Raw genomic sequence first — 16,328 nt, forward strand, 5'->3', positions numbered from 1 at the left:
GGAGGAGCCTCAGGCCTTAACTTTAACCAACACATACGTGATACTTGCTATGTGAATCGACAAGAGCAAAAAATGCAGGTGGATGGGCAAACTGACTATATCAGCACGGTGCAGGAGCCAGGGTGGGGGGAATGAACAGGAATGTGGTAGTGTGTCCGAATAGCCAATGACATTTCCTCGCAGTTGAAGACAAATTTGAATTATCGTGGGAAGGATCCAATTGTCATGTCCCACATACTAGCCAACAATAGTAGATAGAACAAGGATCAAAATTCTGCTGAGGGAGTTTTGAGTTAGGTCTTGGGATGAGAGGATGGTCCTATGATGAGACTGAATAAATTGTGTTGCATATAGTAGTAATGTAGTTCAGAAGAATGAGAGGAGATCTTACTGAAGCATAGAAGATTTTGAGGGGCTTGACAGGGTGGACAAAAAAGGGGAATCTAGAACACGGAGACAGTCTCAGGATAAGGTGTTGATCTTGATAAATGTATTTACTCAGAGGGTTATGAATTATTGGTACAGTCGCCCCCTGAAGGTTGCGGGTGCTCCACTGTTAAGTATATTTAACGTTGCGATAGGCAAACCTTCGACCTCTCAGGGAATTAAGGAATATGGAGAGTATGAAAGAAAGTGCAGTTGAGGCAGAAGACCAGCCATGATTGTCCTGAATGGCGGAGAAGACGATATGGTGCAACCCAATCCTATTTCTTATGTTCTTAGGACACAAATTCCCAGAAAGTAAACATTCGAACATGTTTCTTTACTCTCCCTCTTATTCTTGAGTTTTATTTATATGACAAAAGGCAGTATCAATTCAACAGAACATGGTCCATTACATGGATAGGACGGGTGTAGAGGGCTACGGCACAAAGATGTGCGGAGGGTTTTTGCCACGGTTGGTATCATGACCGGTACAGGCTTGGAGGGCCAAAGGCCCTGTTCCGTGCTATATTGTTCTTTGTATTCAACCCAGCAAGTTTGAGGGGACTCACTTCTTTGCAATATTTAATGTTAACACCAAAGCTATTAAGGAACACAAATTAGACCTCCAGTAATGGGCAGACAGGACTATTAATCAAAACACTTGGACCATAAAATACACACAGGTGCAAGACCTTAAAATCTAGTGCACCAGTTGTAACCACACATAAAACTTACATCCCACATTTTAGTAACACACGCTTAAAACTTGTCACATTACTGCCCATCCTCCAGTAATTAAAAAAATAATAATTCTCGGGACTTCAGTGCCGCTGGTTAGGCCGGCATTTGTTGCCCATCCCTAATTTTCCTTGAGAAGGTGGTGGGGGAGCTGCCTTCTTGAACTGCTGCAGTCCCCGAGATGTAGGTACACCCACAGTGGGACACCCACCAGTAGCTACACCCACCTACATAGGGAGGGAGTTCCAGGATCTTGACTCAGCAATGGTGCTCAGCACATCGGTTTCCACCTCCCAGCTGCTCACCCTTTACTACAGCAAAATTCCAATGCTGCAATCAACTCTACATCCCAATTGCCACATTTTTTTGTCATAGTATGTAAAAATAAGGGTAAAATGGGTGATTTTAAAATAGGATCTTAATTATTTTTGCATATCCTGGTCGAAAAATCCCACATTTTCCAGCCCTGCACCTTCATTCCCAATATGCAACTCCACAGAAGATTTTAAATGGTTAGGAATATCTCATTTAATTTTGTGACAAGACTATTCTGTTGGATAACAATCGCACACCTTCGCTGCCATGGCTCTGCACTGCCACTAAACTTCTTCAACTTTAAGGTATTTTAATACAGCCTAATGACCAAGCCCTCCTGCTGTTTTACCTACTGGACTTCAAAACTGCACTCGAGTGCATTGCTGGTTTCTCAGCTTTCCTGTGCTGCCATTACTGGCTCCGGACCAAAATACACTCTCCAAAACTAAATTCAGTTCTTTGATGGCTACAGGGCTACCTTAGCCAAGACATTCTACTGAAATTATTCTCTGTACATTTATTTTATATTCCGTCCACTTCTCACTCTACACTCGGATAGCACTAATTTATTCTTGCCAATTCACATCCTGATTTATGCTGCTGAATGGTCTGTGATCTGCTGCTATCCCATGAATTTTAATCTCACATGATCTGAATTACCTGTCCATTTGCGTACACATTTTGACTGTCATTTCACACCCGAGCCAATAGTTTCTCTCTCCTTTATTCTCCTTCCATCTCCTCCCCCTGCCATAATTCAGTTTTTCTACTATTCATTTCTTGACTTTCGACTATCATGCTGCTTACTCCTTACCCATGTCATGAATTTTCCCAGCAACAGCAGTAAAACGAAGTTAACAAAACATAATAGGATAAGAGAAGTCCAGAAACAGATAGAAATCTGCCTAGATACAGCAGTAGCGAGTACGACCCCACTGAGCTGCGTCTCCCTCAGTAACGAAGGCAGTAAGAAGGCAGTTTAGATTAGAATCAAATGTGAATGGTTTAGTAGAAACAGTTTATATGGACTGATGGGGGTGGGGGGTTGGGAAGATCAATGAAGTATACATATGTTAATGTCTGAAGTCAAGGAGGTTGATAGGGGCAGACAGCCAAACAAACAGAAGGCACAATCAAAGAGGAATCTCAGAAGCAAGGGAGGCCAATTAACATCCAGCAAGCAGAAGCAGATAAGCCAGTTTCCAGCCACCAAGCCTGAAGGCCAAGCTTTACATCTAACAGCCTCAAAGTCCTAGAATCAAGGCAGTGCAGAAAACTTTTGTAAAGACAGTTTGAATATCTTCGTTGGACCAGGACAAGACGTTTCCCAGACTCGAAGATCATCCTTGTATTGCGTGGTAACTATAATCTGATTTTAACTTATACCTTATTTTTGTTTTCTTTCCATTAAAAAACATTTCCCAATTTAGAGACAGCTGACCTGTTGTAGTTTCAAAGTGATTTAGTGATTAATATAGCTGACAGTATCTAGTCCTCCTCCAACTGTGAGTATCTGATTTAATATCACTGAAGATGGCATAAAAACAGTACCGAACTCGACAGCTCAATTGGTGTACACTTCCCAGCTTTTACTAAACAATTCTTAATGTGAAAAGCTTTTAAAACATGCTAAGTGTCTGTGCACCTTAGAAAATGAGTGCAGTAGGTAGAGCCTTCACAGGGACAGCACGGTGGCGCAATGGTTAGGACTGCCCTACGGCGCTGAGGACCCAGGTTCGATCCCGGCCCCCGGTCACTGGGCATGTGGTGTTTGCACATTATCCCCGTGTTTGAGTGGGTTTCACCCCCACAATCCAAAAAAATGTGCAGGGTAGGTGGATTGGCCATGCTCAATTGCCCCTTAATTGGAAAAAAAATAATCTAAATTTTTTTATTTAAAAAAAAAATACTTTAAAAAAAGGAAGAGCCTTCAAGACCCAGCACATTATTTGAGATGGCAGGTGGCACAGTGGTTACATAGTAACATAGGAATTAAGGGCAGAAGTAGGCAATTCAGCCCTTCAAGTCTGCTCCGCCATTCAATCAAACAATGGCTGATCTCTTCCTGGTCTCAAATCCCCACCTATTGCCCATATCCCTTTAATCCGTTTTTTTTTTTTTTTTATAAATCAAAAAATATATCTATCTCCTTATTGAACCCATTTAAGGATTCAGACTCCACCGCACCATGGGGAAGCTAGTTCCTCAAATTTACCACCCTCTGCGAGAAGTAGTTCCTCCTCATCTGTTTTAAATCTACCGCCTCTCAACCTATATCCGTGACCTCTTGTTCTAGATTGCCCCACACATACAATGACCCGGGGGAGGGATCGAACCCGGGTTTCAGCGCTATGTAGGAGCAGTGCAAACCACTGCACCTCCGTGCGGCCCATAGACGTCAAGCTAACCAGTCTATAGTTTCATAACTTTTGCCTCTCTCTTTTTGAATAGGAGTGTCACATTAGCATGCTTCCAATCCACCTGGACCTTTTCAGAATTCAGAGAATTTTGAAGTATCATAACCAATGCATCCACTATCTCTGTTGCCATCTCCTTTAATACTCTAGGGTACAGGCCACCAGGTCCCGGAGACTCATTTGCCTTTCATCCCATTAGTTTATTCAATACCGTCTCCCTAGCGATTGTTATTGCACCACGTTCCTCTGCATTAACTACAGGTTTTGAAAAATATTTATTCTCCTCTACCGTGAAGACAGAGGCAAAATATTGGTTCAGTGCCTCCACCATCTGTGTTCCACATTATTAATTAACTGGTATTGTCTTCTAAACATTTACTTTAGCTATTCTCTTCCTCATTATATACTGATAGAAGCTTTTGGTATCGTGTTTATGTCTTCTGCTAGTTTCCTTTCATAGTTCATCTGAATTCTTTCAATTTTATTTTTAGTAACCTTTTGCTGAACCTTGAAGTTCTCCCAGTCTTCCAGCTTACCACTAGCTTTTGCAGTATGCTATGCCTCAGTTTTTGCCTTTGTGTTCTCTTTGACATTGTTTAGCCATGGAACGTTTTTCTCCCTTTTACAATTCCCCTCTGTGCCAGGAATATACTTTCATTGAGAGGTATTTAATATCGCCCTGAACATCTGCCATTGTTCTTCAACTGTCTTACCCTCAATTATTTGTGCCCAGTCAACTTGGGTCAACTCTTTGACCCGACCTGTCTAATTACTTCTTCCCAACACTAAAACTCTGGAATGGCACCCAGTCTTCTCTCGCTCAATCGGAATTTGAAATTCTAGCATGCTGTGATCACTCCTTCCAAGAGGACCTTAATGACAAGACAATTTATCAATCGTTCTTCGTTACATAATACTAAGTCTAAAATAGCCTGCTCCCTGGGTGGCTCCATGACATATTGCTCCATATCTCCCTCGAGGCTACCCTTGTCAATTTGATTAATCCAGTCAATATGCATGTTAAAAATCACCCATGGTTACCGTTGTGCCTCCCTCACAGCCCATTATTTCTTAGTTTATACTACGCCCCATTTTGGAGGTATTGTTTGGGGCCTGTAAAATACTCCTACCAAAGAGATTTTTCCCTTGTTTTTTTATTTCCACCCAGATCGATTCAACATTTTGGCCCTTAATGCCAATATAATTTCGTAATACAGCCGTGCTGTCATCTTTAACCAATGAAGCAACTCCACCTCCTGTCCCATCCTGTCGATCCTTTCAGAATATTGAGTGGTTAGCACTGCTGCTTCACCGTGCCAGAGATCCAGGTTTAATTCCGGCCTTGGGTGCCTGTCAGTGTGGAGTTTTCACTTTCTCCCAGTGTCTGCATGGGTTTCCTCCGGGTGCCAGTTTCCTCCCACAGTCCAAAGATGTGCAGGTTAGGTGAATTGACCATGCTCAATTGCCCCTTAGTGTCCAAAGATGTGTGGGTTAGGTGGGGTTATGGGGATAGGGCATGGGAGTGAGACTAGGTAGAGTGCTCTTTCAGAGGTTCGGTGCTGACTCGATGGACTAAATGGCCTCCTTTCACACTGTAGGGATTCTATGGTTCTCAGTAGAATTCTCAAATCTAACTAGTAATTAATATAAATGCAACAAATGCTGGCTGTTTGGAAGGGCTGTTCCTGTAAATTATGGCCATCATGAACAGTGAACTTGTGCATGCACAGTGCGCCCTTTCTCCCTGAAAACGACGTGGAAAAGGAGAGAGTTCAATATTTTAAATTGCGGATGAGTGAAGTTCTGGGGCCACAAACTGTGATTACATCTACAACTACATACGCGTGGTTAAACAAATTTGCGATAGAAGGGGTAGTGAATGACAGGAGTGGACTGTATTGTAAAAATGATCATTTGTTGTCCAAAGAATTTTAAAAATGAACTGAAGCAACTAACAGAAGACATGGGTGCAATGTATAAGTAACACTCGGGTACAACAATTCTTGGTTAGATCACACATGGCATATTGTGTACGGTTACGAATGTGTTTATAGAATCCATATCGTGCAAAGGACCATTCAGCCCATTGGGTCTGGCCTGCCTTGTTCCCGTAACCCAATTCAATCATCAATTATGGCCAATCCATCTAACCTGCACATCTTTGAACTGTGGGAGGAAATGGAGCACACGGAGGAAACCTACACCGACATAGAGAGAACGTGCAAACTCCACACATAGTTAACCAAAGGCAAAATCGAACCCAGGTCTCTGGGTTCCTTATCTTTGACAAATCAATTGTGTCTTACATACCAAGGTATTTTTTGAAGAAACGAATCGTAATGAAACTATAAGCATTTTTATATTGCCCCTCTGGCCTGAAGCTTTATCATTCTCACCTTAAGTTCTCTGCCACTCTACTTCTCTTTACATCTTTCAAAAGATTCTCCTCAAAACCCACCTCTCTGACCAAGTTTCTGGTCACCCTTTCTAATACTGATTTCCACAACTGTTATTTATCCAATTACATCTCTAAACTGCCTTGGGGTATTTTCTTATGTCAAGATGCTATATAAATGTAAAGCATAGGATTGTGCCAATTGGATTTAAGGTGGATTGTGATATAGTAAATATCACTAACTCATACTCTACACACATTGAAATAGTTTTTCATATTTACATTTTTTAATACATTTGATTGTAGATGTTTGACTGATATTTGAAAATTAGAAATAGTTATTAACTTACACTGCCATACCACTCTGAAATTCCTCTGTTGCCTGGCAGTAAATTGTTATAGCAACACGTGCATCAGCATCAAAGGTGAACTCCACACTGTATAGCACTTTCGGCTTGGCATTCTCTTCATTCGGACTGTCAACTTCATCTTTATACCTGCAAGAGGATAAACACATTTTATACATACACCATCAGATATTAACAACTTCTGTTCATTGTAATTAAATGAGGATTAACTGACAAAATTTAAGTGCCCTGTGCTGATCTCAAAATACTTTTGTTTAGAGGGGGGGAAAATAAATTAAATTTTGTTTATAAAATACTGTCCCATCTATCCTCAACCACCTGCAGCAAGAGTGCATTAGCATCACAGTATACTTGAACTGTACAATCGTAATTTTGGAAAAGTAAATTTCCACCTCTCTATTTGCAGTATAGCCATGAAATACATGCCCACAACTCATTCGGTAGCTGGCGATGTTACCTTGAAGCATATATAAAGTCACTTGATCAAAGCTGAAAAAGACATTTTGTACATACTCCCATCCATAATTAAGAAATTTACAATGGACTAATAGAAACCTCAGAAGCTACATAATAAGATAAGAGTCCATGGTGTTGGGGACAGTATATTAGCATGGATAGAGGATTAGCTAACTGATAGAAGGCAGAGAGTTAGGGTAAGAGGGGCATTTTCAGGATGGCAACCTGTAACTAGTGGAGTGCCACAGGGATCCGTACGGAGGCCACAATTATTTACAATATATATTAATGGCTTTGAGGAGGGAAGTGAATGTACTATTGCCAAGTTTGCAGATAACAAAAAGATGTGGGAAGGCAAGTGGTGAGGATGACACAGAGTCTACAGTGGGATATAGACAGGTTAAGTGAGTGGGTAAAAACTTGGCAGATGGAACATAATGTACGAAAATGTGAAGTTATGCACTTCAGTAGGAAGAATGAAAAAGCTGGATATTATTTAAATGGAGAAAGACTGCAGATCAGATAAATTTGGGGGTCTTTGTGCATAAATCACAAAGCTAGTATGCATATTCAGCAGGTCATAGGGAAGGCAAATGGAATGTTGGCCTGGATTTCAAAGAGAATGGAGGATAAAAATGGGGAAGCCGAGCTAAAACTATACAAGGCATTAGTTAGAACACACCTGGAATACTGTGAGCAGTTTTGGTCCTCTTATCTAAGGGGACATATACTGGCCTTGGGAGGCAGTCCAGAGAAGGCTAACGAGGTTGATCCAGAGTATGGAGGGATTTTCTTATAAGGAGGTTGAATAGATTGTGCCTGTACTCATTGGAGTTTAGAAGAATGAGAGGCAACCTTACTGAGACATACAAGATCCTCAGGGGGCTTAACAGGATAGATGCTGGATGTTTGACCAGAGAGCATAATTTCAGAGTACGCGTCGCCCATTTAAGGCAGAGGTGAGGAGGAATTTCTTCTCTCCGAGGGTAGTGAATTTGTGGAATTCTTTATCACAGAGGGCTGTACACGGTTGTTTATTATGTTCAAGGTTGGGATAGACGGATTTTTAATCAGTAAAGAAATCAAGAGTTATGGGGATAAGGCAGGAAAGTGTTGAGGATTATATCAGATCAGCTGTGATCTCATTGAATGGCGGAGCTTCTGCTCCTACGTCTTAAGGTCTACTCATCATTAAACATAGTCCTAGAAACACAATTATGTGGCCAGAAGGGATCAAATGGTACTTTTTGAAATAGACAGACAACTTCTCCCCATTTTGTAGTCAACATACCTCCCTCAACCATAACCACCAGAACAGATTATCTGGTTGTTTATCTTGCCTGCTGTTTTATGGAACCTTGCTGTGTACGAAAAGCGTTTTACAAATGAGCACAAAACAACTGCATTTCAAAAGCAAATGCAAACTGCTTTGAGAGATCACAAGCAAGAATACAGTGTCATAACCCACCGCACAGGGCTTACAGAATGGGAACGATTGTCCTCCCAGTGTCTGATGAGGAGTATGAGCTCCTTCATTAAGGGGCATATAAAGTCTGCGAGTTCGGCACCGACCGTTAAGACCTGGTTGGGAACTACCAGGAGCCGTGTATTATAGCCTTGTAAATAAACCTGCATTTCTTTGATACAACTCAGTGTGGACTCTCCATAACCTCATTAAATTGGCGGCGAGGATGGGATGGAAGTCATGGAAAGAGTCAGAGAGGCATATAGCACAGAAGAACGCCCGAGGGACCAGTCCCTCCTGCACAACTCCCCCCACCTGGTCTGACCCCCAAAGAGACTCCGGTCTATGATTGCAGGCGCAGCCATCACAGTGGGAAGCATCCATGGATTCTTCGGAGGGTGATGTGAGGCTTGCGCGACGTGCGGCCGCTGGCCCAGGCGTAACTGCAGGCAGAAAGGGCCACAGCGGTCCTGGCTCCCAGCAGGGGTAGGTGTCTGTCTCGAGACTGAAGTTTTCATCTGGGTGAGTTGGACGAAGAGGCCGCGATGCAGTTGAATCATGTGGCGGAACCCCATGTGGCTCCCATCGGGTTCCATACAGATGAACAGCCATTTATTAAACATGGAGTCGGATACTGGGGTGGTGATTTCTGCTGTGGCACGGAGCACTTTTGACCGCATGAAGTGCAATGTGCAGACTTTGGTCTTGGCAGACACAACTGCTCGGTTGGCTGCATATAGAGGGGAGCAGCTGAATATTGTTAAGACAACATTGACTCTTGTGGTTTATGTGCACCAGTCAGCTTGCCTCCTTCTCATCATCGTTCAAGGAAATAGCCCTGGCCTGTTGGGCCTAGATTGCTTACACCCTTTGTGCTGGGACTGGCAGCACATTCTCTTGTGTCGGGTGGCCTGTGCTAGGTGATCAGCAGGTACCCTGAAGTCTGCCAGCCCAGCTTGGGGACCATTAAAGTGGTCACAGCCAAGATCCAGGTTGACCCAGAGGCTCAGCCCGCTACATCCGGGCATCCCCAAGATATGCTAGAGAAGGTAGAAACCAAACTCGACTGGTTGGAGAGTTGACATTATTCTGCATGTAGGCTTTGCGGATTGGGCGGCACCAGTGGTGCCTGTCATGAAACCGTCTGTGTGGGGATTATAAACTGACAGTCAATACTGCTTCCAGGCTGGATTGCATCGAAGACTTGTATGCTATGTTGTCTGGTGGATGCTCGTTCACAAAGCTAGATATGAGTAATGTGCAGCCCAAACTCAATGGGTCCTCGTTAAATGTTACAATAAGTACACACAGGGGACTCTACGAGTACACTCAGCTGCCTTTCAGGTGTCATTGGCATTTGCGATCTTCCAGTGAGTCATGGAAAATATCCTGTGGGGCTTACCGCACCTCAGTGTTATTTGGATGACGTACGGGTCACAGGAGCTATCGAGCAGGAACATTTGGAGAACCTTGAGGTGCTTCTCAGAATAAGGCATCTGCCTGCGTCATGTGAACTGTGTGCTCCACGCGAAGGAGGTCTACTTAGGGTATCAGGTACACCAGGACGGCTTACACCCAGTTGCTGAGAAAGTGCGGGCCATCCGGATGGCCTCCAAACCGAAGGACGCCACAAAACCTAGCTTGTTTTTGGGGTTGGTTAATTAATATGAAAGAATTGTCCCGAATCCTCGTGGCCTTACTGGCTCATTTGCATCTGCTCCTTAAGAAACACCAGGCCTGGGTGTGAAGTGCTGCCCAGGAAGTGCTTTACTGCATGTCAAAAGACAACTGTTGTCTTCAGGGGTGCTAACCCACTATGATGCAGCCAAACCGTTGATCATGTGTGATACATCACCTTATGGAATTGCGGCCGTCCTGGCCGATTGAATGGTTGGGAGAGACCGATCGCCTCTCGTACTCTTAGCGACAGCCGAATGCAAACACGCATAGATTTGGGGGTGGGGGGCGGGGGGTGGCAGTGGTCTTCGGGGTGAAAAAATGTCATGAATAAGTTTAGGGCCACCATTTTTGTTATTATAGACCACAGACCCTTGCTAGGTCTTTTCCACGAAGAGAAGACTATCTCCACCCATTGCCTCTGCACGAATCCAGTGCTGGGCCTTGTTGCAGGCTGCTTTGGAGTACACATTCGAACATATTTTCATTTTAATTAATCGACGCAATGTCAGTTAGAGGGGTGCTGTGCTCTGACTGTGAGATGTGGCAGGTCCGGGAGGCTTCCAGCGTCCCGGATGGCTTCATCTGCAGAAAGTGCACCCAACTGGAGCTCCTCACAGACCGCGTGGTTCGGTTGGAGCGGCAATTGGATACACTTAGGAGCATGCAGGTGGCGGAAAGCGTCATAGATCGCAGTTATGTAGATGTGGTCACACCCAAGGTGCAGGCAGAGAAATGGGTGACCACCAGAAAGGGCAGGCAGTCAGTGCAGGAATCCCCTGTGGTTGTCCCCCTCTCGAACAGATATACCCCTTTGGATACTGTCGGGGGGGATAGCCTATCAGGGGAAAACAGCAGCAGCCAGAGCAGTGGCACCACGGCTGGCTCTGATGTTCAGAAGGGAGGGTCGAAGCGCAGAAGAGTAATAGTAATAGGGGACTCTATAGTCAGGGGCACAGATAGGCGCTTCTGTGGACGTGAAAGAGACTCCAGGATGGTATGTTGCCTCCCTGGTGCCAGGGTCCAGGATGTCTCCGAACGGGTAGAGGGCATCCTGAAGGGGCAGGGCAAACAGGCAGAGGTCGTTGTACATATTGGTACTAACGACATAGGCAGGAAGGGGCATGAGGTCCTGCAGCAGGAGTTCAGGGAGCAAGGCAGAAAGTTAAAAGACAGGACCTTTGGGTTGTAATCTCGGGATTACTCCCTGTGCCACGTGCCAGTGAGGCTAGAAATAGGAAGATAGAGCAGCTAAACACGTGGCTAAACAGCTGGTGTAGGAGGGAGGGTTTCCATTATCTGGACCACTGGGAGCTCTTCCGGGGCAGGTGTGACCTGTATAAGAAGGACGGGGTGCATCTAAACCGGAGAGGCATAAATATCCTGGCCGCGAAGTTTGCTAGTGTCACACGGGAGGGTTTAAACTAGTATGGCAGGGGGGTGGGCACGGGAGCAATAGGTCAGAAGGTGAGAGCATTGAGGGAGAACTAGAGAATAGGGACACAGGGAGAAGTTGCTGAACACAGCGGGTCTGGTGGCCTGAAGTGCGTATGTTTTAATGCAATAAGTATTACGGGTAAGGCAGATGAACTTAGAGCTTGGGTTAGTATTTGGAACTATGATGCTGTTGCCATTACAGAGACCTGGTTGAGGGAAGGGCAGGATTGGCAGCTAAACGTTCCAGGATTTAGATGTTTCAGGCGGGATAGAGGGGGATGTAAAAGGGGAGGCGGAGTTGCGCTACTGGTTCGGGAGAATATCACAGCTGTACTGCGACAGGACACCTCAGAGGGCAGTGAGGCTATATGGGTAGAGATCAGGAATAAGAAGGGTGCAGTCACAATGTTGGGGGTTTACTACAGGCCTCCCAACAGCCAGCGGGCGATAGAGGAGCAGATAGGTTGACAGATTTTGGAAAAGAGTAAAAACAACAGGGTTGTGGCGATGGGAGACTTCAACTTCCCCAATATTGACTGGGACTCACTTAGTGCCAGGGGCTTAGACGGGGCGGAGTTTGTAAGGAGCATCCAGGAGGGCTTCTTAAAACAATATGTAGACAGTCCAACTAGGGAAGGGGCGGTACTGGACCTGGTATTGGGGAATGAGCCCGGCCAGGTGGTAGATGTTTCAGTAGGGGAGCATTTCGGTAACAGTGACGACAATTCAGTAAGTTTTAAAGTACTGGTGGACAAGGATAAGAGTGGTCCTTGGATGAATGTGCTGAATTGGGGGAAGGCTAATTATAACAATAATAGGCGGGAACTGAAGAACATAGATTGGGGGCGGATGTTTGAGGGCAAATCAACATCTGACATGTGGGGGGCTTTCAAGTGGCAGCTGAAAGGAATTCAGGACCGGCATGTTCCTGTGAGGAAGAAGGATAAATACGGCAATTTTCGGGAACCTTGGATGACGAGAGATATTGTAGGCCTCGTCAAAAAGAAAAAAGGAGGCATTTGTCAGGGCTAAAAGGCTGGGAACAGACGAAGCCTGCGTGGAATATAAGGAAAGTAGGAAGGAATTTAAGCAAGGAGTCAGGAGGGCTAGAAGGGGTCACGAAAAGTCATTGGCAAATAGGGTTAAGGAAAATCCCAAGGCTTTTTACACGTACATAAAAAGCAAAAGGGTAGCCATGGAAAGGGTTGGCCCACTGAAGGATAGGCAAGGGAATCTATGTGTGGAGCCAGAGGAAATGGGCGAGGTACTAAATGAATACTTTGCATCAGTATTCACCAAAGAGAAGAAATTGGTAGATGTTGAGTCTGGAGAAGGGTGTGTAGATAGCCTGGGTCACATGGAGATCCAAAAAGAAGAGGTGTTGGGCGTCTTAAAAAATATTAAGGTAGGTAAGTCCCCAGGGCCTGATGGGATCTACCCCAGAATACTGAAGGAGGCTGGAGAGGAAATTGCTGGGGCCTTGACAGAAATCTTTGGATCCTCGCTGTCTTCAGGGGATGTCCCGGAGGACTGGAGAATAGCCAATGTTGTTCCTCTGTTTAAGAAGGGTAGCAAGGATAATCCCGGGAACTACAGGCCGGTGAGCCTTACTTCAGTGGTAGGGAAATTATTGGAGAGAATTCTTCGAGACAGGATCTACTCCCATTTGGAAGCAAATGGACGTATTAGTGAGAGGCAGCACGGTTTTGTGAAGGGGAGGCTATGTCTCACTAACTTGATAGAGTTTTTCGAGGAGGTCACTAAGATGATTGATGCAGGTAGGGCAGTGGATGTTGTCTATATGGACTTCAGTAAGGCCTTTGACAAGGTCCCTCATGGTAGACTAGTACAAAAGGTGAAGTCACACGGGATCAGGGGTGAGCTGGCAAGGTGGATACAGAACTGGATAGGCCATAGAAGGCAGAGAGTAGCAATGGAAGGATGCTTTTCTAATTGGAGGGCTGTGACCAGTGGTGTTCCACAGGGATCATTGCTGGGACCTTTGCTCTTTGTAGTATATATAAATGATTTGGAGGAAAATGTAACTGGTCTGATTCGTAAGTTTGCAGACGACACAAAGGTTGGTGGAATTGCGGATAGCGATGAGGACTGTCGGAGGATACAGCAGGATTTAGATTGTTTGGAGACTTGGGCGGAGAGGTGGCAGATGGAGTTTAATCCGGACAAATGTGAGGTAATGCATTTTGGAAGGTCTAATGCAGGCAGGGAATATACAGTGAATGGTAGAACCCTCAAGAGTATTGAAAGTCAAAGAGATCTAGGAGTACAGGTCCACAGGTCATTGAAAGGGGCAACACATGTGGAGAAGGTAGTCAAGAAGGCATACGGCATGCTTGCCTTCATTGGCCGGGGCATTGAGTATAAGAATTGGCAAGTCATGTTGCAGCTGTATCGAACCTTAGTTAGGCCACACTTGGAGTCTAGTGTTCAATTCTGGTCGCCACACTACCAGAAGGATGTGGAGGCTTTAGAGAGGGTGCAGAAGAGATTTACCAGAATGTTGCCTGGTATGGAGGGCATTAGCTATGAGGAGCGGTTGAATAAACTCTGTTTGTTCTCACTGGAACGAAGGAGGTTGAGGGGAGACCTGATAGAGGTATACAAAATTATGAGGGGCATAGACAGAGTGGATAGTCAGAGGCTTTTCCCCAGGGTAGAGAGGTCAATTACTAGGGGGCATAGGTTTAAGGTGAGAGGGGCAAGGTTTAGAGTAGGTGTACGAGGCATGTTTTTTTACGCAGAGGGTAGTGGGTGCCTGGAACTCGGTACCGGAGGAGGTGGTGGAAGCAGGGACGATAGTGACATTTAAGGGGCATCTTGACAAATACATGAATAGGATGGGAATAGAGGGATACGGACCCAGGAAGTGTAGAAGATTGTAGTTTAGTCGGGCAGCATGGTCGGCACGGGCTTGGAGGGCCGAAGGGCCTGCTCCTGTGCTGTACATTTCTTTGTTCTTTGTTCATAGGTGGGTACCCACACTGCACATGCTGATGCTCTGAGCTGTCAACCCTTCCGGGCCGATGCTGCGGCCTCCAGTCCAATAGGATGAAGTGGTTGCCGCATTGAATTTCATGGTCTCCCTGCCGGTCACTGCGCCGAGTGTCCGCGACTGGACACAGACGGACCCCATTCTTGGTGCTGCATCTAGTGGTATATGGTGGTCAGCATCAACAGCTGCCGAGCCAGTTACTGGCCTTCTTCTCAAAGTTGTCTGAACTGAGTGCGAAAGACGGTATTCTACTGTGGGGCACGTGGGTTGTTATCCCGGTGAAGAGTCGAGAGTCAGTTTTGAAAGGCCTTCACAATAAAATGAAGATGTTGCCGTGCAAAGTCTGGTGGCCGGGCTTGGATACCGTTAGAGAAAATGGCTCAGCAGTGTTCAGTCTGTCAGGAGAACTAAAAGCTCCCTTCGGCCATGGGTGAATGGGAGTGGCCGGGTCGCCTTTGGGCTCGATTGCACGCCAACTTTGCTGGTCCGGTGTTCTTTTTTTAATAGACGCCCATTCCAAGAGATTAGGTGCCCACAAAATGACAGCGATCACTAACTGTTTAACCGTTGAGCAGTTGCATATCTCTTTCTTGACGCACGGCACTCATGGAGGTTTATGGTGCTTCTTTCACAAGTGAGGAGTTCTCTGCGTACCTGAAGGCCAACAGGATTAGACAGGTGCATACTGCTCTGTACCACCTGGCGTCGAACAGGTTGGCAGAGCGAGCCGTGCAGACGTTTAAACGGGAGATCCGGAAGCAGACTTTGGGTTCAATGGATAAGAGGCTGGCTCGTTCCCTCTTCTCCCATCGGATCATGTCACAGGCAGGGACTGGGATTGCCCTGGTTGAGATGCTCGTGGGCCAACGTCTTCGTACCTGCCTTGGCTTGCTCTTTTCCGATATCAGCGCAAAAGTGTGCCATAAACAGGAGCTGAAAGGACATAACCCTTTTCAGTGTCAACCGCCCCAACAATTCACATCTGGTGATGCAGTATTCGTCCGCAACTTCACTGACAGCACTCGCTGGCTCTCGGGGACTGTCTTCCATTGGACAGGGCCAGGTCTCCTACCACGTTTACGTTTGCGATCAACTGATGAAATGACATCTGGATCACCTTCGGTTGCGGGGACCGCTTTTTCATAAGGTGCATTATGTGCGACCTGTCCTCGATCATTCCGAGCCAATACTGCACCAGCCCGTTGTGACACCCCCAAGGATGTTTCGACATTGACATGTGGGACATGGTCTCTTCGGATTCCGAAATGGAAATACAGGCTTCAAAGTCCACTATGCAGCTGCCTTCAGGCGACTGCCCACCTACAAGAAACTGTGTTAAGGCCTCTACAATCAAAGTCCACCTGCCAACCAGAAGCCCACTTGCCAACCAATCAGCACTCTTTTCATACAGTATAATTTGTTGTTTCCCCCTTATATTAGTACTGTTGCCAAGTGTCCTGAAGAGAAAGACGAACAGCTTCAACATGTCTTTTTTTCAGCAATTATCACTTGGGCTCAGCGTGTCTCGTTTACGCATTTACATAGACAGAAGGAGCATATCCACCCATTATGCCTTTTCCAACAAATCAAAAGCTTGGGGAACAGCCGTTCTGTGGTTCAT

General features: G+C 45.5%; 1 protein-coding gene across 2 annotated transcripts in view; it reads right to left on the reverse strand.

Moving 5' to 3' along the window:
* Positions 1–16,328, reverse strand: part of LOC140394017 (E3 ubiquitin-protein ligase MGRN1-like) — a 247,376-nt gene that overhangs the window by 188,690 nt on the left and 42,358 nt on the right. For both annotated transcript variants that reach the window (XM_072480789.1, XM_072480788.1), the window contains exon 4: positions 6,642–6,788. In XM_072480789.1, coding sequence (XP_072336890.1) covers positions 6,642–6,788 — 147 coding nt within the window. The remainder of the gene's footprint in view (positions 1–6,641; positions 6,789–16,328) is intronic.

Source organism: Scyliorhinus torazame, chromosome 17, assembly GCF_047496885.1.
Source record: "Scyliorhinus torazame isolate Kashiwa2021f chromosome 17, sScyTor2.1, whole genome shotgun sequence".
Classification (NCBI taxonomy): domain Eukaryota; kingdom Metazoa; phylum Chordata; class Chondrichthyes; order Carcharhiniformes; family Scyliorhinidae; genus Scyliorhinus; species Scyliorhinus torazame.